The following is a 27,240-nucleotide window of genomic DNA, read 5'->3' on the forward strand; positions in this document are numbered from 1 at the left end:
TGTGCCAATTATTGTTTTTTGTTAAAAAGATTGATCAAAGGTCCCATATTCTGCTTTTTCTGTTTTTTTTTAAGCTCTTCGGTCCATTTGCCAGGTGTCTTGTGCATGTTTAGGCACATCTATTGGTAAAAAAATCAAAGTCTGGGTAAACGCGGCTTGTCCTACCTCCCCCTGTTAGCAATAGCATTAGCTACATGAAATGCTCGGTGACATTCAGGAATATAATCCAGATCAGGTTACAAGCAGTTTGTCATATACATTGTACTCGTGTCATATTGTGAGTTTCTCTGTGATTCCCACTTCTACTTTACATCCAATGAACAGAGCGACTACTACCAAAAAAAACCCTCTTGATAATGTGTCATTTATTTTTGTTTGTTTCTTAACATATGTGTTTTGTGCAGGGTCCCACCCAGTGGCACATTCAGATCATCATGGAGAAGCTGCTGAGGACAGTGAACAGGACGGTCATCTCCATGGGCCGAGATTCCCCTCACATCGTAAGTTTGTTTCATCTCTATTACGTCTACACCAACTCTCCATTTTTTTTATTTTATTTATTTTATTTTTTTATCCATTTCTTGTTTTCCTAACAACACACACACACACACACACACACACACACACACACACACACACACACACACACACACACACACACACTCCAATTTGAAGGCTGGTTCCGCAACCAGTTTAACTCCCAAAGGCCCCCCTGCAAAATCCCAATTCTGCTCCGAAGCTATCATTAAAGGTAAAGTCTACCTTGGCAGAGAGCGCTATCTGAGAGTTCCTTTGATCTGCTCATATCAGTCCCCAGCCAGCTGTTTGTGTGCCAAAGTGTGTGTGCGTTTTGTTTTGGTGTTTGCCCGTTTGTGTGTCTGATCCCTCATTTATTAAAAAAAAAAAACTTTTCTGACGCACACCTCGCTGAATTCTAATCAGTATACTCCACCTTCTGTTAGCATCGCTCTCTTAGCCACGGCTAGGGGACAAATAAAAGCTCCTCTCCTCATGTCGTAAATGTGTCTCCTGCCTGCGTGACAAAGCCGTCACCCGTTTTCATGACTCAAAAGAGTGCCATGAATGCCAACTTCTTTGTTCCTTCACTTGTTCTATCGCCTCCTGTTGATGCCTTTATTCATTAGCGCTGCGTCAGCTTGTGATGTGACTTTGGAAATAAGACTTGGGTAATCACTTATGTCGATTTTTTTTTACGCAATGTTTTATGACGGGGAATCCACTGAGGGCACTTAAAGATACTTTTACAGCCCATTTAAATAGAGCCAAGTGATGAAGGAGACATTTTATTATAACTTCAAGTAGCACAACACTGAGTCACATGATATTGACTGATCATATTGATACTGTAGTGGTTTGGCCTCCCATCCCTCCCGTGTGCACACATGCAGCAGCCTCTCCATCTGGGGAGCAGCAGGAAGCAGCAGCATCACCTGTTTAAATAGAATCTTATCTGCTTTTATTAGCTGTCACTGAGCCACAGCAGCAGAGAGTGATTTAATTTAGCCAACAGTACCCCGAGTTATCGCACACTAATCATCGTGTGTGTTTGTGAGCGTGTGTGTTATGTCATAGTGTTATAGCACTCGTCCTTTGTCCCCTGTGTCCTCGACTCACGTACTTCTTCTCTTTTCAAAGCTGCACTAAAGTGATTTTACATGTGTGAGCTTGCCCAGGTGTTTCTATATTCCTGTCTGTTTAAAGCTATTTCTACGCTGCACTCGGCTAAAAGTGCTATGAGGAGGTCTACGATGCAACAAAGTACCACTACTGTGTATCATCCTGCATAATGTGGGGCTAATACAGCTGTGAGTTTAGCAGAGGGCTCTCCTTCCTATGCCGGCTGCCTGGAGGGGTTTAGGACTCCCACTTTGAGGCTCTCCAACACTTCCATCGTTTCATTTATTATGCCATTAATGTGATGGATTGGAATCGCGTGGGGCCGCGTTTGTTGGAATATCATGATCGAAAGAGTAAAGTCAATTTTACAGTAGAAATTAAAGACGGTGAAAATCGTTTTTTTCGTCGGTTCTTTGCCGCGTGCGTCGATTTGTTTTCTGCCATGGCGGTTCTGTCCGCTCACTTGGACTGCCTGTGCGGGCCTTGTGTAACATGAATGGGCATGTGGAGCATTGTTATTAGGTGACTTTAATGCAGACTTACATGAAGGAGTGAGAAAAAAAGTAGGCAAAAAAATAGTTTCATGATGTGTTTTTTCTTTGTGTCCTTGATTTGATAAGATAGGGTAGGAAAGTGAGGGAAAGTAGCCACAGGCTGGACTCAAACCTGGGCCTGCGTCTTTGAGGACTGTCGCCTCCGTACAGCCGTACATGGAGAGCGACGACGACTAACTGCCAGGCAATCTGCATCAGGACTTTTTGTGTTTTGTTTTTTTTCCCATAAGGCATCAGTGATACTGAAGGTAATTGAGGTAGGTATTGGGTCGACATACTAGTCGGCTGTATTTACTTCACCTACCACTTCATCCAGTCATGGAGACACATGCACGGGCTCTCTCTGCCATATTATTCTAAGTGCATCCATTCCAGCATTTACACCCTGTGGTGGAAGTGGAATTGTGTCATGTACTTCCAGCGGCGACTGCTGATTGGTGGAAAAGAATACCAGCATCCTTTCTGTTTAATAAAACTGCTCTACCCGTGACCTCTTTATTGAAACCATCTACTTTGTATACATGCACTGCAGTCGTCCTTTACCTTACTTCAAACGCCCCGCTTTCATTGTCCCAACTGACCTCTGCCTTTTGTCAGCTGCAGTCTCCTATAGGAAGCAAGCCATTGGACTTGAAGTCGCCGCATCATAATTAGCATCAGCACACAGGGTGTCATTTTTCCCAGAGGAGGTTGGAGGTCACATCAAAGCATTATCCTTCTGAAGCGTCTTTGCTCTTTTACTCAAAAGCCTCTAACCATTTTTTTTGCTGCAGGAAGTGTCGTAGCTTTCTAATCAGGGGTCTCTTGTGCACCTACTCTGCAGGCAGATTGCGCACCGCTGCTCACTCGACGCAGCAGCCAACCAGCGACCTTGCTCTTGAGCGGCAGCCTCTTACATTTAGATTTATGCATTAATGTTCTACTGTGTCTCCCTGCTCTCTTTTCTCTCCCTTTTTCCTCTCTCTCTCTCTCTCTCTCTCTCTCTCTCTCTCTCTCTCTCTCTCTCTCTCTCTCTCTCTCTCTCTCTCTCTCTCTCTCTCTCTCTCTCTCTCTCTCTCTCTCTCTCTCTCTCTCTCTCTCTCTCTCTCTCTCTCTCTCTCTCTCTCGGCAATGCTGGACGCAGAATGCTGATGAGAGTGACCACAGTGGCGGCGTGCGGGGTGTCATGTTTTGTTGTGTGTTGTCACCGGAGTGCTACGCCTGTTAGCGACATAGACTCGGCAGTCTCCACACATTTGCATCGCAGGACACGGTGGCAGGCTTTAACATTCCTGTCCACCCTCTAAACAGGTTGAGACGAGTCCTCGTGAATACATTCACATCAGGATGGTAGCTGAGACATTTTGGCTGTCCCTTAGAATTACAGAGTTCTACCTTTACGCCCTTGAATTTATTTTCTGTCAACGAAGATACAAGATAAGCACTGAATGATAAGTACTGTCTGTTTACATGAATAGACAGATAAAGACGGAAACAATTTGTCTATGCAACCACTTCTCATTGGCCATAAGAAAGAATGCAGGTTTAAGGTCAGAGCTCCTTTCCACTTCATGTACAGTCTCCAATGAAGCAAACCTTGGTGATTTGTCATATTGAACTTAGCTTTTTTTTTTCTTCTTTTTTTGCACTGTCAGCAAATACCTGTACTAACAACTAAGTGAAAATAAAAAAGACTTCATCTTTTCCTTTGGGGTTTTCCAAATCTGTATTGAACTTTGAAAACTCTGCTTTTGAGGACATCGTTGAATCCAAGTTGCCTGCATTCTTTCCTCAATGATCTTCCTGCAGGTCACAGACGGACTGAAGTGTGAAGCTGCGGAGTAGGGGTGGGGGGGGGAAGACGGACGACACTTGATGTTATTGATTGACAGCATGATGCTGACCAGCCAAAAGGGGCTGAAGTGTTTGTTTTTTTCTCCGCTGCGTAGCATTCACTGATTGCAACAAAGACATCCCAATGATGCTTGTTCACATCTCCTCTGTCTGTGTCTGCCTGTATAACTCTCTTTATCTCTCCATCTTTAGATCTGTGTCTGTCATAATATTTCTCTCAGCATCTCTTTTCTTCTCCCTTTCTGTATCCCCTCTCTCTCTCTCTCTCTCTCTCTCTCTCTCTCTACTGCCGGCCAGACTGCTGCAGAGCTCTTACAGAAAAGAAGCATAGTGAGATATGGCACTGCATCATAATGCTTCCAACATGCACTTATCACTCACTCCCTGCACTTCTCTGCGCCTCTCCTGTGCCGATACTCTGACTCTGAGTGTCCTCTTGGGTTTATTGACCCTGCAACAGCTCATGTCAGGCACGGTGCTCGCTGTGTGAAAACCGCGAGGACCCACATTGCGATGTCTATCATCTTTAAACCACAAAGCCTGCGGCGAAAGGGCTTGACACTATTCTTTTTTGATGCTGTACTTAGTTTGGGCCATTAGTAATGCGCTATAAACATCCCCCCCCCTGAGGGAAGCCCTGTGGAGGTCACATGTTGGATAACTTGGGGGGGAGGGGGGGCAGTGTTGCCCTCGAGCAAAAAAAAAGCTCCTGTAGCTTCCTCTATCAGGATAACAGTGACTCAGCAGCTTTTGGGGGCTTTCACTCAGAGCTTTGTCCTCGCTTTACCTCATGGTCGTCTGGACTAACATCCGCCAGGTGCACGTACAGGCTCGAAGCAAAAACGTGCTCCGATGTCAAAAGACAGAATTAAAGTAAGGATGACTGGGGCACAAAATGGTCTCTGAGTGTAAGCTGTGGATCAGAAGCAGGTTCTCAGGCAGGTTGACTTCCTGAAGCAGAAAGCCCTTAGCTGCTCATCCCCCCCCTGGTGGATTCTGCCCCTGTGTCGTTCCACACTGCTACATCAAAGACATGCAGGACTTAATTAGTTGGTTTTCATCTCAAGATTATAGAGTTGATTGTTTTGCATACAGATTTTCTTTTTTCAAATTAAAGGGAAATATGCGGTGAGGAATTTTCGGTCTGTGGCAGCTTTGGTACCCCCTGTAGACAAAACAGAACACACTTATAGAGCACTACATTTATTCAGTAGTGCTTTTTGTTTTGAAACATCTTCCTGCAATCAAAGAAATTGTTCATTTAGAATCGTTGCTGTGGAAAACCTCAAAAAAGTTTGTCCAGCGCATTTAATCACTTCATTTGACACCTACCCTGTGGCAGAGGTTAAAGGAACTAAAAATAGAAATAGTCAGCATTGCTGACAAGCTGATGTTCTCCTTTGTTTTTGTAGCTTCTATAGAGGCATGAGTTTTCATTTTAGTTTGTTTTATAATCACTTTAAAATTCTTCTCAGGTGCTTTAAGTTTATTCCTGAATTACATGTTTTTTTCAGAAAAAAAAACACGTTTTCTTCCATAGCGGTAACACTCGCTAGTGTTAATGAATACAGAGTGTGCCTTTTTGTTTGAAATGTTTGTGTCAGGGTTTCTGCTGACGTCTTAGTGCAGCTGACGTAAATTCAATTTCATTGAGTTGCTCAAAGCGTTGACCGTGACACTGGCTCATTCAGACCTCACAGGTCTGCTGCTAACACTCACACCATTAAAGGTAAGTAAAAAAAAAAAAAAAGAAGCTTGTAGGTTGTTTTTTTTAACTGACCTATGAATCCTACTTTTCGGGATGCTGCTGTACACTACACAAATGATACTCAGTCTTCTTTGGCTTTTGAGAGTTCTGTGGATGTCTGTTTTTATTTTTTTCATATTTTGCATATTAAATATCTTTATAATGTTTTCTTTTCTCGTTTTTTTTTGTAAAAACAGTATAAAATACACAGTATTGCACATAATAAATCAATTGCACTTCTTTAAGGTACAGATAAAACATCTAGTTCTGTCTTGGTGCTACAGTGTAACGACTGAAAGAAAACCAACTCTGCATGTATAGGAGTGATGGAGTGAATCACATAAAGCCAACAGAAAGCAACATGTTGGAGCCTGTGAAGATCAAACCAGTGATATTAAGTCATCTGCAAGAGGTTGATTCGGACAGTAGTGTTTCTTTTTATGCCCTTAAAACCACTCTGGTGAATTTCCTGTCTTTCGGGCAGTTTTTTTGGCTTTGAGAGTGACTTTACTGTTATGCTCTTCAGCGTAATGGTGTTTTCTTTTACTGTAGATACTGGCTACCTTCCTGCTCATTAAAATTGTATTAGCCCTATTTTTTGCTATATAACATGTATTTATATATCGTAAAAGCAAATAGTATTAGGCTGTACATAATCTTACTTTCCTGTATGGAGAGACTAGATAAGTTTTTACTATACAGTTGAATAGATGTGGAAGCGATGAGCAGGAGCTGGTGATTAAAAACAAAAGGTGGGGGAATGGGTAAGCTCAATTGTTTTCCTATTTAAAAATTGTGTCTTTAAAAGCTAGAAAATATCCTGCAAAAGCAGGGGTGAGTAAAAAGCATGCAGGGCTAAGCTGCCGCCACCCTGCACTGTAGAAGCCCTGGTTGTGATCAGAAGTGGCACATTCACTCTTTCTGGCTTAGTTTGAGGAGCTGATGCAGGACACTGCGGCAATACAATCACAACTATCGGCTGTAACCCCTCACATGTGCTAAATACCAACATTACGTAATATGCTTAGTGTGCTGACTTGAAGAGACAGTTAGCCTACTTAAAGAAAAAAGAAAAAAAAAAGGGGGGGTTGTATGAGGTACTACTTGTCAATGCACTGTGTATTATCCACAGCTAATGCCAGTCAGTATGGCCCATTAGTGGAAACATTTTCTAAAGGAAGGGAAGCTAAGCGATGTACATTGCATACACAGTTGTAGGAAACATATTTTAGCAACTTAAAAATGGTTCCACCTAAAGAAATATGAATCTCACTTTGAATGGTGTTACGTTTTTAAATATTTTTCGCGCTTCTCCTGAGCCTTAAACAGCCCTGTTGTTTCTTTTAACCTTCCACAGTCCCGTATTCCTACACGTGCTTCACACTGAATCTGATTAGCTTTTCTAATTAGCGCTTAAAGAAGACACACTACATATAAGGCGGTAAACTAAGGATGGAAGTGATGAGAGACCAATCACATTACTACTTATCACATTATTTTGATTAACTCCATTTATTTATCAAAGGCTATCTTCGTGATGATTTGGAGCAGTAGCGCTGTGCAGCTAATGTTTAGCTAGCTTATTTTGCTAATCTTCTTCTAACATGAAGTTGCCTCAGTGTATTACCTTGATTGTTGGTGTGTACAGACCCAGCTGCTTGAGCACGTTCTTACTGAGGACACAGTGAAACCTATCCAAAGTCCACTAAATACGTTCTTAAAACACTGGATGCAACGTTTCTGAAATCTATTGAAATTGAACATCAGTTAAAGTTGAGCTTGCCTCGTGCACATGAAGTGATAAGGTGTTTGTTTTGGTGGAACCGTTCTTCCTAAAAGTAATTTTTTTTTTTACATACGCATGTCCATCAGTGCATTGCTTAGCTGTATTGTCATTCCTCGAGCAGCCTTTTTGCAAATGTAGAAGCTGTGCTAAACATTAGCAGTAGGCTCACTATTGTTAGCTACCTCATACAACCCCACTTCAAAAGAAATGTTCCCTTTTAAAGAATAAGAGTGTTTTCTGCCTTGAACAGGACAACTCTAATTTCATACTGATGCATTTTGTATTATTTTTTTCTTTTCTTGAAGGTTTAATGAGCTAATGCATCGTGAGGTTAGCATAACTTCTTTGACGTATGGAGAGATATCTAGAGTATTAATTTCTTCTTGTCTTTTGCTCTCTAGTTAAAAATGCACAGACCCCTTCACAGCAGCTCAAATAAATATATCCCCTTAAACCCTACAGTGAGCGAAATAGATATATATTTAGAAAAAAGTACATTGATGTCTAAGTTTGCAAATATCATTAGGAAAATAAGTGTTATTTATTCATTCTTTACTTCAAAGTCAGTTGATTCAAGGAGACATTTTTGCGATGGATAGAAAGTTGATCATAGAATTCCAATAAACATGTCTGACTTCTTTGTCCTTTTGGGTTTTTTCTTTCTGATGTTATGTGAAAGTCTTGAATCTGTCATGGTTAATAAGTAATCTAGACATTGTGAGTTAATCCTCAAAATAGTTCTTTTGAAATATTCTGGAGAAAATGTGTCCTGAACAGTGTTAATTGTGCTTTGCAGTACAGTGATATGCTGTAGACCTCAGAGCGCGGTGGTCGACGTGTCAGCCTCTCCTGGAGGCAGCTGAGAAGTCCCAACTGGTGTGAATAGAAACGTGACGATCACTGAACCATTATCATAGAATAAATCCCCGAAGACGTCGGCTAGAAAAATATATGCAAATAGACAGAGGGAAATCAAATTCATCTCCTCACCTTGCTGATCTCCAAATATGTTTCCCTGGTGTAATTTCACACCCTGTTTGAAGGAATTAGTTCAAAATAACTCTGAATCCGTTATTTGGTAAGGGTGAGATTTCAAAATTTTCCATGGAATCCACTTGTGTCCCATAACACATCCTGTCTTCTGGAAAATGGGATCCAGTAGTAGTACTTTCCATTAATTAAAGACAGAGCCAAGTAGCTGATGTGAGAGAAGAGAAGACGAGATGAGAAAACCAAACAAGCATGGACGTTGTTTAAATCCTGTGCGTTGGTGGCAGGTGAAAAAAGTCCTTCCTGTGTTTTCACAAGAACCAAAGTTTCCAGCGGGCGTGCTTCTTGGAGTCCGCTTTGGACTTGCGTTTTGGGGTGGAGGTGAAGGCCTCCTGTGGGTAAGTCAAGTGGGGGAAGTGGGTGTCATCTGTAGGGCAAAGTCTCTTCATCAGCGGCTGCAGCTTGTCCTCCTGCAGCTTGAAGTCCAGCTCCACACTGCAGCAGAAAAAAAAAAATCAGAAACAAAATCACCTCAACAGAAGCTTACTGCAGCAGGGTTATCATTGACTTCATTGCATTTTAAGAGAAAGCCTCCCTGTCCCCATGTTTTTGCTTGCTGCTGTAAATATACTAAGAAGCTTTCCCACTCTGAGGGAGAACAAAATAGCAAAATAGACTAAAATGGATGAGAAGGTCAGTAATTTAACATGACAACTGTGTTATCTTTATACTCGCAGAACAATACAGTAGGTGAGGTAGGAACCCTAACCCCAATAATGTATATGGTTTATACCAACTATTTCTCAGTCTCCATTTTGTATACCTACCTCCGAAATCACCTCTGTTCGTTCGGTATTGTGCAATTTTATTTCCTAGGATGTTGAAACCTCACACTCTCCTCTGTCTCTAATTTGCTGCCATCTTACAAATGTCAGGCAAATATTCAGAATCTCTAACTCTAACATGTTGCTTAGTAACTCACCAAACAGACCAAATCCCCACCTCTTCTGTGGCTAGAGTAAAGGCTAGAGTAGATCTTTAAAGGCATGGGTAGGTAATTTTCTCCAGATACACTTTTAAAGATTTTGGTTGAAATTGTCTTTAGGTTCTGACAGTAATAATAAATCATGTACTCTGAAAAAAGAACTAAAAAATCCTTCTTCTGAAGCAGCTATAAACACCTAAATACTTCCACCAATGTCGGAACTTGTTACACGTTTTATAAACCAATCAAGCCTCTCTACGTCACGCATGAAAGGGGTGGGTCAAGATGGAGAGGATGATACTTTCAAAATCATGCCAGTTTTTGAAAATTACCAACCCTGCCTTTACTTCCTGAAGTCAGTGCAGAAACTCTTTAAGTACCAGAGTTGGAAGCAGGGAGGTATTGATGATCCAGTCTGTTCTCTAACAAAATTGGTTGAAAACAAAAAAAAAAAAAAAAAAAAGCTGCACACCAAAGGCCCATTTTTAGGCTAACCTTAAATGCAAGAGTAGCCTTACATGTCACGGTTTATAAAACAGCACATTTATCCTTCACTGGACAGCATGCTTCGAACGCCACAACATTTAGGGCATAAAATAAGATTATGCTCACTTCTCCAGGCTGCACTGCACTACTGCTTTTACCCTAACCCCCCTCTTAAATATAATTAGATACAATTAATTCAACACTTGAGTAATGCAGTTAATCTCGACGTTAAATCCTTCTTTGTTCTACCCTTGGTAAAATGTTAAATGAGGCTGTCCTTTTTGGAAGTTTCACTTTTTCTTTGATTCCCTGTCGACTGTAAACGTTTCCCTCCTCTGCAATATTACCACTTAGGTTTCTTTCCCCTTCCTGCCTCTTTAAATCTTGACATGTTTTGACTACCAAACATCCCCTCTTACCAAATTTAGAACCTTTCGTTTCGGCCTGTTCTTACCTAACCCGTGCACAGGCATCTACTGCAGTCTGCTAAGGCGACCTACATTTCATCCTTACCCCCCTGTAAAACAGCCCTATTTGGACTGCTTTCATCTGACTGCCCACTTTTGATGCTATCGCCTCTGCTTTTTTTTTTTAAAGAAGTTCATTCTTATCGTGATTCATAAAGCGAGAAGGAAACCCATTAGTATTTCTCCCAGCGAGCAGGATGCTGGGTCATTGGCGGGGGTGTTGAACCAAAGATCATTTGCTTTGCTAAAACTGAGATCAGAGCCTGGGTATTGATGTGAGCCTTTTCAGATTGTAGAGCACATCATGTTGCTTTGATGCCTGCCTGATTATTCAACATAAGCAAAAAGGTTATAGAGATGCAGACGATTTAATTTAGGGGAACTCGTACACACACCACTAAAACATAGTTGTTGTTTTTTTTCTCTTCTTGTTGTACTCCACATTTGCCCCATGGTACAAAGACATGTATGTGCACCAGCCATCATTGTAAACCCACGCTCGTGCACATCTGACTGTGAGATTCTGCTTAGTGAAACTCAGATTAGTCTCAGCCGTGTTAAGTGTGCAGGGACTTTAATCTGCTAAAGCTTCGTCCAGCCACCAGTGCGGCTTGTGGGAGCTCTGAAGGATAGTCTTACATAATGGATCCTGATCCAGTTCGTGAATAGAGCAGTTTGTCCGGCTAGACTCGACCATTTTTTTTTGCTGTCTGAGTATCAAGGTGAGTGAGGGAGTAAGCTGCCTGCTTTGATTGAAATACAAGGCGTCTTTGATGATTGCCTGTTGCAATACTTAAAAGATCTTTTTAGAAGATTTTAAAAGAGCTATCGGTATTAAAAGCATTCAATACAGTAAATTAAAGCTCCATCAATACAAGCACTGGATCTCAATTCACATTTTCAGACCATTTACACAAAGATCTAACCATCTTACAGTAGACTGAGACGTTTTTTTTTTTTTTTTTATAACATACATTGGAGCTGGCGTTGATTGGAAGAGAACAGATGTAAATGTGGGTGTCTTACAGTGACTCAACTGAATGTTGGGTGCTGAACCAGACACTCAGCACTTTGCATTTGTTTGACTCAGGCTTTTACACGGGGTCACGGATACTGCAGCTTTTAGCAATAAATCACAAACTGGTAATTATCTGACTATAAATCCACTTCACTTTGTGTGAAGTCTGTTGGAGTGCGACGTTTGTCTGCTTGTGGAAAAAGCTGCATTTCTGTGTCAGAGGTGCAAGTTGCATTCTCTTCCAACCTGTTTTGCACAGCTTGGACCTTTTGCCGAGGGTTGTCCCGATACCAGAGATATTAAAATCGACAAATCAAATCGAGTACAAATCAAACATGATCAATACCATGGCAACACAAATTCACGTCCCAGGCACGCAATAATGGGATTATTTTCTTCCTTTTTCCTTTAATCAGAAAATGCAGGCAGCTTGCTGCTTCTTGTTTCCTTGACTGTGACGTTACCAACATATGCGTGCAGTTTACACATCTCTCTTTCCTCCACTTGTGGCAACTTTGGGCAAAAACATGACCAAAGATCTGAAGCTTTTCAAAGGTTTCTTTACTCATTTAATCATCTTTTTTTTACATGTGGCTTTGAGTAGTTTCACTCTATATAACTCTTTCTTGCTCGTACGACGAGACCCATCCTGAGCTGTGTCCTAAAGGAAGCGTCAGCCTTGAACACCAATAAAACACACGCAGCTTCAAGCCAATACATCATTTTACAGAGACTACTTCAGCTCTCTTCACTCAGTCTCAACCTGTTCTTCGTGTGTTGTCTCACTCTCAGCCGTCATGTTTCCAGCAACAGGTGACATGAACGAAGAGACTCGGTTTCTTTTCTTTAAAAACTAAAATCTCGTCTGTCATTTGTTTTTGGAAGATTTACAAATGCATCATCTCTCATGTTTGAAAAAACATCTTGTTTGGACGAATAATTAAATCATGTTTTGCCATATATTTATGTTCTAAGATTCACGTTATCGCTCTTAAGATTTTCCATAAATCCCTTTACACTTATAATTTCCGCCTTTCCTTTAAACACAAATTCTCGATGCCGCCCTATTGCACATGTTGTCTGAGTGTTACGAGTGTGGTTGATGTCACTCATGAAACAGGGCAGCGACTCTTTTGTTGTTCCCCTTTTCATCTCTTCAAGGAATTCCAATTAATAAGGAGTAAAGGCACTCTGACAGGTCTCTTAAGTGTGTTTTGGTGGCATCTTTGGGGATTTGTTTTGTGCCCTTTTCTGTGAGACTTGTTTCTTACACACTAACACACAGTCGCACTTTTATGGTGATGGGGTTTTCATAACTCCTCGAGGAAAGCTTCAAAAAGTGCTGAGTTTGTTGTTGCCTTGTGTTTAATGGCTACTTGTTATTGCCCTGCGTGGACTCAGAGCTTTCTAACCTCTGTTTATATTACACTAAAGTTGTACTTTACCTGAATTCTCACTAACTGCTCACTTTATAGTTATTGTTCATGTAGGTTCTGAGTCATCCAGGTCATGGTGAAAGCGTGATCCAAAAGTAACCGGACTGGTCGAAGATCTCGAACCAGTCTAGAAACATTTAGATCAATAGTTATTGTTCAAACACTCCCTTCTCCTTACTAGCTTATCAACTCTGCAATTTAGAACTTTTAGTAAACAATTTAGTATACAGAGAGTCTACATGACAGCATACAGTATGTCTGTGGTTAGTGTTATCCAAAGTTTCAGGACAGGAAGTCAGACGAGGAAAACACTCAGAACGTCTGGTCAATTTCAAAATAAATCACAAAGTACAGACTCACAGTCGTCATTTTTCATCACTTTATCAACTGAACATCAATACAGGCACCAAACTAAGATAAAAGCCACTTCAGAAAGGCCAAACAACATGTTGTTTGCCTGTTTTATTCTTCATTCCTGTGTGATCTTGTAGCTCTCCTGTGATTTGTGTACATTTTTCATTCTTAATGCTACGCTCAGGCTCCTGAAACCCAGTGAGGCAGGGTGCGTGTCTTGTTGTGACGGAGCAAAGCGTTGGCGCTGACGGACCACGGCGGGGCACAGAGTGAATGTGGAGATCAGCCATAAGTGTGCTAACACATAAATAGACTGATGAGCAACACATATAGCCCAACGATCTGCCAAGAGAATCATAAAAAGTAGAGGTGGATTGGTCGGCAGCAATAAAACTTGAAGGCTACTGAAAAAGAAAAGAAAAAAGTGAAAAGATAATAATCTAATCTTTAAACATACTCAAAAGGCCTTTTAATGAAAGATTGTGTTAATCTCTGTCAGACCCAGTTATCAGCTCCTCCTCGTGAAACTGTCACAGGCTCGGCAGTGTCCCTCTAAAATTTGATTTTCTGCTGGAAGTGAAAAGTGAAGCGCTGCTGGCGTGCTCCCCTGTCCCCTTCCTGCCACTCCCCGGACTGTGTTGGATCAGAATAAATTGAAGACGACACATTGGACCTTGTCTGTCGTTAACCTCTCTCCCCGACTCGTCCCTCCCTCGTTTCTTTGCTCCTCTAACCCGCTCCCGTTTCTTCCCTGTCCAATCCTGCGCCTTTGAAAACTGTACAAAAACGAAAAAACGGGCCCAATTATAACCGCCTCAAATCAACCCAACACCTCTCACCTTCTTCTTTCCTCCTAATTTAAACATCTGCGAGTCTTTATCTCCCCCTCTTTCACATTCTCCCCCCGCCTTCCTTTTTTCGTTCTCTTATCTTTCCCTCCTGAGTGTTAAATGTGCTCTTCTCGACTGTCCTCGCTGTCCCCCCTCAAACTGTCTGTCCTCGCTGAGATCCGTCCTGTAGCTATGGTAACCGGCGTGCCACCATGTTGGAAAAGATCATTATGCTTGCACACAAAAAGAGAGATATCTTCCGAAAGCAGAGTCGTGCTGTGGGGCAGTAATTTCCATATGTTATAATGTAATCAGCTCTTCAGTCTTCAGCCATGCTAAATTGATTTTCATGGTGTTGTACGCCAGATTGGAGATTATTTGCCCCCTTTTAAACAGCCATTTCTTTCGTCCTCTTTGTTTCCTGTATTTATTACCTGTTTTCAGTCCACGGTGTAATTTAAAGATATTTGATGGTAATACAGTCAAATGACCAGCCGCTGTCCCCAGTTTGATAATTAATCCCAAGAATGGCAAACGACGACAGACTTCCAATGGCTTGAAATGACTGCAGTCTACGGTGAATAATGGGACCCTGTGGTGGGGGCCAATCAACTTCTGTAATCACAGTCATTTAAACCCATCTCCCTGTTTGATCAGCAAATTAGCCCATATCAATGCAATGTGAGGAAAATGAGATTACAGGCTTTTCTGCAGGAAGGCGCGCCACGACTTTAACGGCTGTGGGCTCAAAATAAGCGGAATTCATTTCAAATCCCTCCGGCTTTCCTGCACTATCCTGTCTGTCTCCTTTTTTTTTCTTTTTTCTTTTTTTTTTTCCCTTTCCTCCTCGGCTTCTCTCCGTGTTTGTCTCTCATGCTAACTCTCTTAAGACTTTAATTCTGCCATAAACTCACTCGGTTAGAGGTGTCAGATCACCTGGTTGGACGGAGATTTTTGCTTTGTTGTGTCAATGTCATGCGTGTCGTATCAAACATCCCGATGCATCATTTCACCTGAACGCAAACTGTTCATGGTAACTAGGAGATAAGATGCTAAGGCGGCTAGAAAGAGAGACGTGGAGTTTTACGTCGGGGGGGGATAATAGGAGAGCCAGAGGGAGTTCAAGATGTTTCATAAAGTGAGGAAAGTGGATCCAGACAAGGACAAGACCACAGCAGCTTGTGTATTCTGTTTGAAGTCCATGCCCCTTGACTACAGCGCCCTATTGATGTGCTTCTGTTGTTATGCTCAGGATGGGCTCTGAGATGGTGCCATATACTCTCGGACAAATTGATTATTCTGAAGAGTGCATGGCTGGCTCCTGACCGGGGCGGGCGTTAAAATGATTTATGGACCCGCGTGTCCACTTCGGTCATGGGAGCACCTTCATCATAAACGAGGAGTTAGGATTTTGTCCCTGGCACGGAGACTCAAGCAGACTCGACCCAAAAACATTCAAATAGATTCCCAGCGGTATTTCAAATGTTCACCGCGGGTTCTCTCTGCCTCCTTTCCTGTGTTCCTCCACCTCCAGAGAGGTTGCTTTCATGGAGATCTAACTAATTAGATTGCCATTTAATCCTGCCGTCTCTCTGAACATAACTGCTATATTTGATTCTGTGTCAAATCGACACAATTCGCCGTGCCTCTTTAGCGGAGGCTCTTTTAAAGGGGAATCTCAGATCAATTTAACAGATTTTCAAACGACTCCCTTTTCAAAGTTCCTGCCCTTTCAGAAAGTTGTAACCCTGCCAGGAGCCGCTAAGGTTTGTCAAAGACGAGACGTCTGCTTCTGAGCTCCTGTTTTCTTGCTCTTCCTCCGCAGATGAAGCGCCACGATTGACTGCGGCAGATCTGGGGAGCCGAAATGCGGAGATGTGATGATAACATAGCGGCCCGTTTTTTTAAGGGGGGTTGTCAAAGTGAGCGCACATGATCAGTCGCGACCAAGTCGAGGGACAAATTGAACCTGACTTTGTCGGCGTCACTTTGCATTATTTTCAGACGGCTTCTCTCTCACTGGTAGGCGGTTCGAGATTAGAGGGAGATGTCTGAGAACTCGCTGACACGATTATAATTGGCATAAATCCAAATTAGCAAACTTAATCATAGCTTTTAGTGCAGCATGCATTTTGCATAATTTAAAACCCTTGTTAAGAATTCAAGTCTCAGAGATATCTAAATGAAACACCTTACCCAACACAACAGTTATTATAGGAAGACTGAGCCGCCAAGAATATCTCGACAAGAAAGACCTTATTTTGGAAATGCTGTTTTTTTTTTAGTTTTTTTTTTTTTAATTTAGACGTGTCATCACACTCCGCTTGTTCTCACAGACTTGGAGGGATGCTTGGCAAATCCGGAGGCTGGCACAGCAGGGCAAGAACAGCCGCTCTTAAAGTCTATGTGGCAAAGTAGAGAGGACAGGCAGCCCAGGTGAACAGGACCTTCCATCCCTATTTTCTTAATTACACAGGGTTAACATTTAACATGCTGCATATGAATTCATAATTCCCGGTAAGCTCCAAATTCAGCAGTAATCCGTCCTCCAACCCACTGCCTCCTCATTCCACGTCCTTCTCTTCCCGTGTCCTGTCCTGTCCTGCTGTCATTAAAAGAGGTGTAAAGCAGCAAATTCTTGCAATACAATGCAGGCGACTTCCATTTAAACATGCCATCAGAGCCTTCCCTTTTCCTCTGTCCTTATTCAAGAGCTCATTGAAGGTCTGGCCTCTGGCTTATCAGTGAGCAGTGGATGGGAAATGATTTAAATGTTTCTTAAGGGGTGAAACGTCTGACTGAGAAGAACAGCAGCGTCAACTAAAAAACAGGTTTCATTGATCGCCACCTGCCCTCCCATCCTGTAAATCTCCTGTCTCACTCATCTGTCAGCCCCCCCCCCCTTTTTTTAACTCTTTGAATCAAACTTTTTCCCAATCAGACAAAAACCGCAAAACTTGCAGACTGTCTGTCATTATGTATCACAAGAGTTAAGCCCGAGAGAGGTTTCATGACCATCAGGGTTTTTGAAGTGTCAGGGCCTTTGACTGCGATGATATGCTGACCTCACTCAATGGATGGATCTGTCCAGTAGGTTCGCAGCCTGAAATAAAGGGCAACCCAATTAAATAGTTCGATGACAGTTCTTGGACATTCATGGTCTCCAGAGGAAGCATCCAAATAACATACGTGATATACGTTTCTTCACCCCTCGTCAGGTCAAAATGTGAATTTGTCAATTCTTTTTGTTATTGGCCAACACCTAACACCCACATCCACAAAGTACCGGTACTGTTGTTATTATAGTTCATTATTAGCTGATTTTGTTTGGTTTAAAAAAAATAAAAAATAAACAAATTTTTAAAAAAGTGACCGATACACATCAACAAGATTGAGGGTCCAAGAGGACCACCAGTCGAATACAGGGAATTCAGTTTAGAGCAAAACCACCACACTGAGTAACTAAAATCACACTCTTGTCACTTATTTGTTAGATTGAGTTTAGTTGAAGTTCTCATTAACTAACGGTCCTAGGATCATTTAATATAAAGATAACAGACATGGACTTTAAAGTGTTTGAATTCACACAAAGAAAGCTTTCTGACGACTTTGGACACATTTCCAGCAGAAGTATCGTAACGTCGGCTTGGTAACAGCACACAATGATGATATCTCAAAGTGTGAACTAATGTCACTTTTAGTGCCACCTCGCTCGCTCATCCTATTGCACTCTCCCCTCTTCAAGATGAGCCTTTTTGTCTAAAAAGCTAATGCTACATCTACTCCACAACCTTTTAGAGAATGAAGGGCGTAAACGTGTCCATTCAAAGAAAAGAAGAAGGTGTCCCCTTGTCCTCATTAACAGCATCCACATTAGTCTTGCATCCCGCTGCCTCTCTGCAGTCCTTTTTTTTTTCCCCTCAACCTGCCGACTTCCCCTCAAGGGAAAAAAAAGGACGAGGCACATTTACATTAGCGTGTCTTTGAAGAGGAATGGCCACTGACCTGTAAATAATGCATGCGCTGTTCCGGCACGTGTCGCAGTTGGCCGTGTCCTGTCCGGTTCGATAGGAGAGTCTGTGGGGAAGATAAGAGTTGTGAATGAGTAATTACAGGACTCGTTAAGCCGCTCGCCTCGCACCCCCTCTTTCCTCATCTTGCTTTTTCGTCCCTCGTTAGCAGGGTATGAGTAAATGAGGGTGATGAGGAGTCACGCCGCCCTCCTGAGTGGCCTGTGTCCAGCAGCCGGGGCAGAGAGAGCACGGTGTCAGGCCATTAGCGTGGTTGACTGATTAGAGGTCACATGCGAGCAAAATAGCTCTGAGAATGAGTGTCAGGGATGCATTGAGAGGTGGGTTTCTCTTTAACAAGGACTTGTGGCAGGATGGTTTCATCACCCAACAATGTGATAAAAAATGTTAAGGAGAAAATTGCCTAAAACTATTTCTTAGAACGCGATGTATAATCCTTAATCATTATTCTTTCAAATATCCAAATAAGCCGTTTTACTCACTAGAGAAAATTGATTTATCTATCCAGTGGTAAAGCAAGAGGCAGGGTTTTTTATGAAGCATTATTACCTAAAAAAAAGGCTGAGAATCATTTGAAAAATAAATCATATTTTTTCGAAAGAGATAAAATTGGACAGTTTTATTTAGGACTGCGATGCTTTCCTTTCACAATATTTGTTTTATTGCAATTATGATTCACCAAATTCTAACCCATCAACCATATGATTATAATGTATCCTGCACGTCTTTAAATCGTTCTTTGACTCTGAGATTTAATATCGGCATTATAGATCATTTATTCCCAGAGGGCAGCTTAAGAACAGGCGATGGCCCTGGATGGGACCATCTGGTTACATGCTTCAAAGGCTCAATGGCTTTCTTATTGGACGAGCATGTGATGATTTGAATATTGATTGACAGTGACTGTCTCCATGTAATTTATGACATATTTTAATGAACACTGTGGACTCACTTCACCATTGAAGTGGACTCGTGGGAATTCTCTTCTGGTTGGCTTTAATGGTTTTAAACAGCATTGCTGAAGCGATAGCAGTCGTTCAAGTCTAGTACAAATGTCACACTCTTTGTAGCACTTATTCACCGTTTTTTTTTTTTGTCCTCCCCTTCTCATTTGAGCGGTTAAATCAAATCAGTCAAACGTAGTACCTGAAAAAAAATCTTGTGGCATTCACATACTTTTTCCTGTCCAATGCAGATTTTCAAACCTAAATCTTTAGAAAACCCAAAGTAATGTGGGCACTGTTTATCCAGGGAGATGAAATCAAAAGTGTGTTTCCATCTTTTGAGAACTTCCATTTACCTACAATGTATGGAGGGATATTGAAGAAGCAATTTGCAACTAAAAGAATAAAAGAGAGAGTGCTTTTTGTAAGAGTAGTGAAACTGTTGTTACTCTGATTTCTTTAAAAAAAAAAAAAAAAAAAAGTCCTGACTTCAAAGATACGACATATTTCTCCAAACTCTCTTTGGGACTCGTCATGGTGCAACGGTAGCAATAAAAACTAAACCAGTGTCATACATGTCCACTTCTTATCTACTCCTCACCATGCTATGTGGTCTGAATGTTGGTGAGGTGTTGATATGAACATAGTTATTTAAGGCTTTCACAGAATGAGGTAATAAGGAGCTCCTGAAAGAGCATCTCTGAGGAAGAAGAAGTGAAGATCGCTGCTCGGATTAGTTTTAATTACGGAGCTCTCCGTTGACGGGGGGGGGGGGGGGGTAATGGTGCTGCGGAGCGGGGGAGTTCAAGGCCGCCATAACTTTCCACACTCGTGGTCCGATCAATAAGCAGTCAATCTCTCTCCTCTCGTGGCTCTTCTTCAACTTGGGTTGATAAGAGAAAATAAGAGAGCACTCATCCATCTACAGGCTCCTCGGAGAGATCAAAGTCAAAGGAGTCATTAACGGTATATTTATACTCCCTACTCTCTGTTAGCAACTAGGTGATCTTTCCTGAAGTTCACAGGAGTGGCAGGAAGTCCAAGAAAAGAAATTCACACATAGCCAGTGCTACTTGACACACTAGCAACAAGTCCCAATGAGGGTAATTAATCGTGTCAGGGCTGCCAATATTCGCTGATGATGCAGCAGGATTTATTTGGAGAGTTTTTTGATGTCCAAAACTGCATTATATGTCTAACTTTGTGTTCTATGCCTCAGCCGGGTTGCATTTTATATGGGATATGAATGTGTGCTTGCTTGAATGCACTGGATGCCAGGAATGGCAATTTACTTTAAAGTCAGCAGTTTTTTAAGATCTACTTGATCAAGCTTGAAGCTTTTAATTCAGTAACTAAAGCAGAGCCCTTCATTGTCACTCTCGCTGTCTTTCACTTGCTTGCTGTAAAGCTGTTTTCCTTTTAATAGTCTCATTCTGAGTAGCGAAATATGAAGCTCTCTCAAAAGTGTTTAGGGAACTGGTAGTCCCGTACTTTTCCCTTTTTTTTTTTTTTTTTTTTTTGGTGAAATGGACCATAATATGATAAAATAAATCAATAAAACGTCCTTGTTGAATCAACATTACAGAAGAAGATTAGATGTCCAATAAATGAGGCAACGATAGAGAAGTCAGCTATGAATACATTCTAAATAAGTTCGTAAAATTACTGTAACATAATTGGTTCTTTCTTTCCAAAATGTTGATTGATTCCATGGTGTCAGGGTTGGTTCTGAATTTGCAACAGCTTCTATATGCTGCTTTTTTTTTCTTTTTCTAACTATGAAAAACTCAGACTGAAGATTCAGTGTTTCCAAGACTCACCGAGGATGTCATAAACTCCACTAAAAGTTGAGCATATTCTGTTCCTTTCGCTGTGAGGAACTTTTCCACACAGTCTTTTTCAGTCTTTTCCCATCCCACACTCTTCCTGTCATCCTCCTGAGGTCACACAGATCAGGGGATCAGGTGGAGGAATAAAACATTTTAAGCTTCATTACTATGTACATTTTCTATCTGAAATAACTTTTAGACCTTGGCTGATTTGAATTGTGGTTTTTCAGTGAGCCTCAGAAGACATCAGTGGAACTTTCCACTTCTTTTTTTTTTTTTATATCAAGAGCACCAAAGCTTTTCCAACATATTTATTGTTTCTCATGTGTTTGGTATGTGGAGATGGGCTATGCTTTTTATTAGTCCCAGCACATTCGCCATTGAATTTTCAATTTGCGCCTGAGCAGCATGTCATGTCACCGCATGGTTTGTGATGAATGCACACAGCGTTGTGTTTCGTCCGATGAAAAATGAACGTTGTATACCATAAACAGTTATACATCAAATGTAATTGGACTCATGGTTCACCTATAGCCTGTGGGTGCTCCTATTTGTCGTGTCAGTGACATTTATGTAAGGGGAGTACAAGGCTAATGTAGTGTGACTAAAGCAGCATTAGAAATTTTTGCTTGGCTCAACTTTGAAAATGGAAAAAGTATACAGGAGGGAAAAGACTGCTCGTAAAATAGAGTCTGGCTCAAATGGATTACAAGAGGCTTATTCTGCTCACTGACTTTAAGTCAATGTAGGCATTTGTAATTAACACAAGGCAACACAATGTGATTGTTTATTTCTGTATTAAACCAGATGGCAGCGTTAAACAGCAGTCACTAATTTCTAGTCACAAATTGAGTCTCTCCTCTTCGCTCTTATTTCCTCTCCCACCTGCCAGTTTAGACGCATCGGATAAGCCAGATGTGTTTGTTGACACGGTGAAGTTGGTTCCCGATGCTGCGCCACATGTCCGCTCACTTTTCAAATCACAGCACACACTCACGAGTTAGGTGATAAGGAGATTATGGCTGCCTTTTGCATGATTAAGGAAGATAACTGCTTTTTTTTTTTTGGATCTTAAACTCAAACTGTTGTAAGATCTGTTCCTTCTGCTGAAGTGGACTTTAATCCTGTCACCTGTCAAGTTGATATCAAGAGTTGCTCTTGCGCACTTTGGAGATTGTTCCTGTGTTTTAAGTCCTTGGATTTATCGGATTAACATAATACAGGTGATTTAATTTGCCTCTGATACTCATTCAAACAAACCACTGAGTGATGATTGAGTGAGTACGTCAGGAAATGCAACAATCAGATCCCATGACTTATAACTCCAAAAACAGAAACTTGTTTTATATCGATGTATACAGGCATATAAATGTTTTTATTACTAAAGAATTCAAGCATACTGTCTAGATTGCAGAATGATTTTTTTTTTGCAACCTAGAGAGTGCTTTCTTTCTCTCCCCTGCAGCATCTTTTTGTCAAGGAAATGACTGATGTATCGATTTTTTTTTTTTTCCGAAGCTTCGGCACTTTGACCATTAAAAATTAGGGAAATCAATCCATAGGACACCACTGGATGGAAAAGACTGCAGTACTATACTCAAGCAAAGGGACGGAATCAGTTCCAGCCTTGGGTTGAATGTGGTTTAAAGGCCACGCTCATCGTGGCAGTCTTTCATATGCCGGATCATCGAACCTCTTGGGCTAAATTGAGCGAGACCATTTGTCTGTAAATAAGTTCTGCAGCAGCTTTGTCATTTCTTGAGGGAAATCATTACAAAAGGACATTGTGCTGTAATAGCACTGCAGGGAACATCAGGTAGCTGGTATTATCCCTGCTACATGCCACTGTGATCTCTTTTTATACACTCTGGGTGGTTCAATCAGGGCCGTGCTGAACTGGTGTCACACATACAAGCTTGTCTTTAAGATGTACAAATGATGTGACGGATCAAGAGAGCACTTTCCTCGTTCGTGCTGAACCATGAATGTGTTCTGTTTCTGTCATTTCCTTTACTCAGATTTGATCTTTAGGTACATGACATTTCTCTTGTTCACAGCGTACTGTATGCCTGACATCAGAGCAAAGTAGACGGTCACAAATACAATTCAGGTTACAGGAATCAATCTGTCAATGTCCTTGTAAATTCCTAGTTCATCAGGTTGTGCAAACATCTCAGTTGTCGGTCCTAGATGTCGGGAAGAAATGTAGTGATGTCAGATCACTTTTTCAGATTTCGGAAAAGAAAGCATTTGTGTGGATTGGTATTCCATATTGGCGGGTATTTAATGTGTCGGGAGTGCATTCAAAGAGATGAAGTCACATCTGTACTCTAGTATAGATCCCAGGCTAAAAGAGAGGCGACTTACCCTTCTCTGTGGGCCTCGCCCTTCTCCAGTTCCTGGATGACCCCCAACAGCACCTTGATGGTTTCCTGGCTCGAGCTGATGAGATTCTCCATTGCCTGGAGCTGTGCTTTAACATCCCCGTCCTTATTCATAGGCACTATTTGCTTACAGACCTCCTGTGTTTGGTCAGGCGTTGCCCCAGCAGCTCCGACACCACTACAGGGCGACAGAGGCTCGCCAATGACCCGCAGAGGTCGGGCAGATAACTGTCCCGTGTGGCACTGTGCCTGTGTCGTACAACCTCTGCTGGAGCGCGGCAGCGTTTCACTCTGCAGCCCGTTGAGCTGCAGCGCTTTCTTCCGCTTGCTCCGCACAGACGGGCTGTCCAGACACTCCACCTGGGTGAGCGAGTTCCAGGCAATGGGGCCTGTAACCTTGGAGGCCCTGTCCGGCAGGGTTCGGGACGAGCCCTCCTCCAGATTTAGCAGCTGCCTCCTGTTCAAACGGTCGGTGTCGGCCTCCGTGTGTTGTAATCCTGTCCTGGCTTTAGGTGGGACGCTGCAGAGCTGGTACTCCGCCTGGGCTCCTCTTCCTCTCTGCGTGTCTGCAAGGCAGTCTGTGTCTGCAGAGCAAGCGAGCAGCAGAGCGTCAGAGCACAGGCCATCAGGTGCAGTGTGCTGCTCCACTGTGGCAATGCACTCATTAGTATGGAGCAGAGCCCTGGTCCTCCGGACTCCACTCCCCCCACAGGCTCCCTCCTCCTCCTCATCTAAACCCTGCTCTGCAGCCTTGGACTGCTTCACCTCCATGACAAAACCGTTATTCTGACCTTTATAAGTTTCCACGGCCGCCACGTGTTTGAAGGTGTGGCCTTTCTTGCGCTCGAACGGAAAGGTCTGATAGCGTTTTTTCAAGTCAGGCGACGTCTGTACGCCGGTGCTCCGGGTAACATTCGGGATGGATCTGCGGGCGGGGACGGTCATGTACTTTCGGTATGCCACTTTGTACGAGAGTGGCTTGCCACCTCTCCCCGCCGCTTGCAACTCCGCCTCCCTCTGCTCGTTCTGCGCCTCACAGATATCCTTGAAACGGACTTGCAGGGCCTTGTTTCTCTTCCGCACCTGTCGACTGGCTTCCAGGGAACACTTCACCTCCAGTGCAAGCGAGGTGGACGGTAGGGGCGCTGCTTCCGAGTCAGACTCTGAGTTGGTGAGCATGCATTTGCCACCCTCCTTGCTCACCATGTTTCCTGTGAGGTATGGGAAGAAAACGAAACAACGTTAACCGCCTGTAATCGACAAAAACGCTATACCTCACAATGACATCCCATTTGACAGACCGAAAGTTCTCTAAGGAACCTGAGCAGTGATTTAATGAATATACTGTAATTAAAAAAATGCCTTAATCAGACTCTTTCATTATGCATGACAAGGAGCATAGCAAGTATGGCATTTAAAGCAGCATCTTATTCACATATTTAAAGTTACTGCACGATAATTGGAATGGTTGAGTTTGACATTGAGCATAGTTTCCATATTTGACATGAAAGATTTGTTGATGCCATTTGAGTCCAAAGTTTCCTCACGCATGTACATTAGAAAACCTTTCAGTTCCATTTCGACACCGCTTCCACTCAGTCCTTTTCTCTCTGCTTGCCAATCAGTTGTGTTTATTTACTCAAATCGGGAAGGGTTTTTAGCATGCCCTGAATATAATCCGCGCAGATTTCCATGATGCATTTAATCCTCTTCCCTTTGAAACCAATAACTCCAATTCCAGCACAATTTTAATTCATTCATCGTCTCCGGTTAGGGCATCTAACACTCCCAGCTACTCCTCCTCCATTTCCTCCCCCTCTTTCAAATTTCCATGAACTCATGATGAGTTTTTTTTGCGTCTCCATTTGTATGGAAGCTTCACAGTCCCTATCAGACACTTTAATGGTAAACACAGTGGCGATACTGTTGGCCATCCTATTGACCGTTTCTGTGGACTGCAGTTTATTTCAATGATTCATTAAGTTCAGAAGACCTCTCCACTCTCTGACCTTCTCTGTAACTGTTTATAATGAAGTCAGAATGGGAAATTGGACCTATTTGGGAGCACATTTGCATTCTCCTTGGTTGTGAGAGTAAGGCCTGTTTATTTTCCATTTTCTAACAGACACTGATGAGCAGAGATAGTCTGAATAGATTTTCCAACCTTCTAAAGGTGTGATACTGCATCACAACTCTGCACTTTGCCTCTGATGCTCTGAGGGAGGATATCATTTGTTCTGAATGTTTAACTTATTCAACTTTAATGTAATTATTATCCCAGTGCAGTTTTGATCCTGGACCTATAATAACATACTCCGTTATCGAGCTTCACGAACCCTAAAAAAGGAGATCTACCGTATCGGTCACTTGAAGCTGGTCATCATCTTGACAAATCAATCCAGAGTAGGAGTCCTATCACATTAAGAGGTGGTGTTAGCTTTTTATAACCTGTCCCCTTATCATGAACAAAACGGCCATCAGTACAGTGTCGTATGTTTAAAACTCTTAGGAAATTGAGAGAAAATTAGAAAAAATAATTCCTATAAAAGTATGACATTAAGCACATAATCCAGACTTCAGTCAGCACAGTGGCAGCAACAAATGCAGGAAGAACTTGAAGTCAAAGGCTTCAGTGTGTGTTTAGTCTCTGTCACGAGATGATCACTGTAAAGCTTTAATAATATCTTTCATGATCGTATATTTCATATGAAAAATCATAGCGGAAGGTGTTTCAGTCTCTTTGACTCCTCCCCTCCCACAATCAATTTATAGAGCTCCATTATCAATACACCTGATTGGTTAGCCCTAAACCTAAGTTACCATGGTGATCTACCCTGATAAAAAAGTGAACCACCGTCAGACTATCTGAAACCTAGAATAATAAGGCTGATAATCTTGCTTAGTAATAAAGTCCTCTGATCTGCAGCCCCTGGCAAGACTCAACAGATACAAACAGGACATCAGAAACGTCTCACAATAACCGATCGCACCTTGAGCTCATGAAGATGTTATATCAGAAGGATCAATTTTCCTTCGCTATTATCTTCCTCGATTGGTATCTGCCCACGGGGAATGATTTCCTTTTAACACCCTTTCTTTGCTTACCTTGGAGCTAGAGCGCGGCCATTGTTACCCTCTGTCTTTTCATATGATCACCTTGGCTCTGTTTTATGAAATGAAAGGCTTTGTTGTTGGAGAGAGAGGCCACACTGTGTCCATATCAAATAAGATACAACACTATAGTCTAATCTACTGACATTCGTAGCCCCAAGCACATGACACATTAGATCACTGGCCAATTTTACATCTTGGTATAATCATTCATCAGTCTTTCTGGGAAAACATGTTCTCATGATCGGCCTCCTGAGGGTGACGTAGAATCTTTAGATGCATGAATACATGTATGAAAACTGCCATGCTGCCAGTTACACATAAACAACACAAGGACATTCTTCTGTATTCGATTTTCTGATCATATTACACAGACCAAGACATCATTGCTTTTTATATTTACTTGCCTGTCAACATTATATTGACACTGGGAACTGTCTATAGTCATGTTAATACCAACACTGCATGGAAGTTTTTTTTTCAAAAACAGCATTCCTGTTTGGGACTAAAACAACCCATTACAAACAGATGGACCATGCAGTGCAACAGATTGACAGTCATCGCCTGAAAGTGTCCAAACCGTGCTCAGTAGTGTCACTGAAAACTAGTTTCTAATGGCAGCACAGCATGCACACATTGACAGGCAGTTTTCTACAGTTCAGGCAGATGTTTGTTTGATTACCAATACATACAGGTAATTTCTTGTGTCGCCAAATTACTTTTTAGCGCAGTGCAATGCAACAGATTTCTACAGCTTCCTGTCAGTCAACCTTTGTTTGTGTGCCTACACACAGCAGTACATGCCAACTTTCTACTG

At 42.0% G+C, this 27,240-nt stretch overlaps 2 protein-coding genes across 4 annotated transcripts in view; one reads left to right on the forward strand and one right to left on the reverse strand.

The window, feature by feature from the left end:
• The window catches only part of dock1 (dedicator of cytokinesis 1), a 179,904-nt gene that overhangs the window by 70,917 nt on the left and 81,747 nt on the right, over positions 1-27,240 (forward strand). For both annotated transcript variants that reach the window (XM_079334262.1, XM_079334263.1), the window contains exon 27: positions 405-500. In XM_079334262.1, the coding sequence (XP_079190388.1) occupies positions 405-500 (96 nt within the window). The remainder of the gene's footprint in view (positions 1-404; positions 501-27,240) is intronic.
• Positions 1-27,240, reverse strand: part of insyn2a (inhibitory synaptic factor 2A) — a 39,729-nt gene that overhangs the window by 1,908 nt on the left and 10,581 nt on the right. The window contains exons 2-4 of one of the 2 annotated variants that reach the window (XR_013778025.1): positions 23,296-24,523; positions 18,130-18,201; positions 8,549-9,043 (exon numbers count right to left, since the gene is read on the reverse strand). Coding sequence is in view for 1 of the 2 variants with exons in the window: in XM_079334332.1 (XP_079190458.1) it covers positions 8,860-9,043; positions 18,130-18,201; positions 23,296-24,518 (1,479 nt within the window). In the remaining variant the exon portion in view is untranslated. Of the gene's footprint in view, positions 1-7,256; positions 9,044-18,129; positions 18,202-23,295; positions 24,524-27,240 lie in introns of those variants that run through there. The other variant, XM_079334332.1, reaches the window with a different exon arrangement.

This window comes from Symphodus melops (assembly GCF_947650265.1).
Source record: "Symphodus melops genome assembly, chromosome: 21".
Taxonomy (NCBI): Eukaryota; Metazoa; Chordata; class Actinopteri; order Labriformes; family Labridae; genus Symphodus; species Symphodus melops.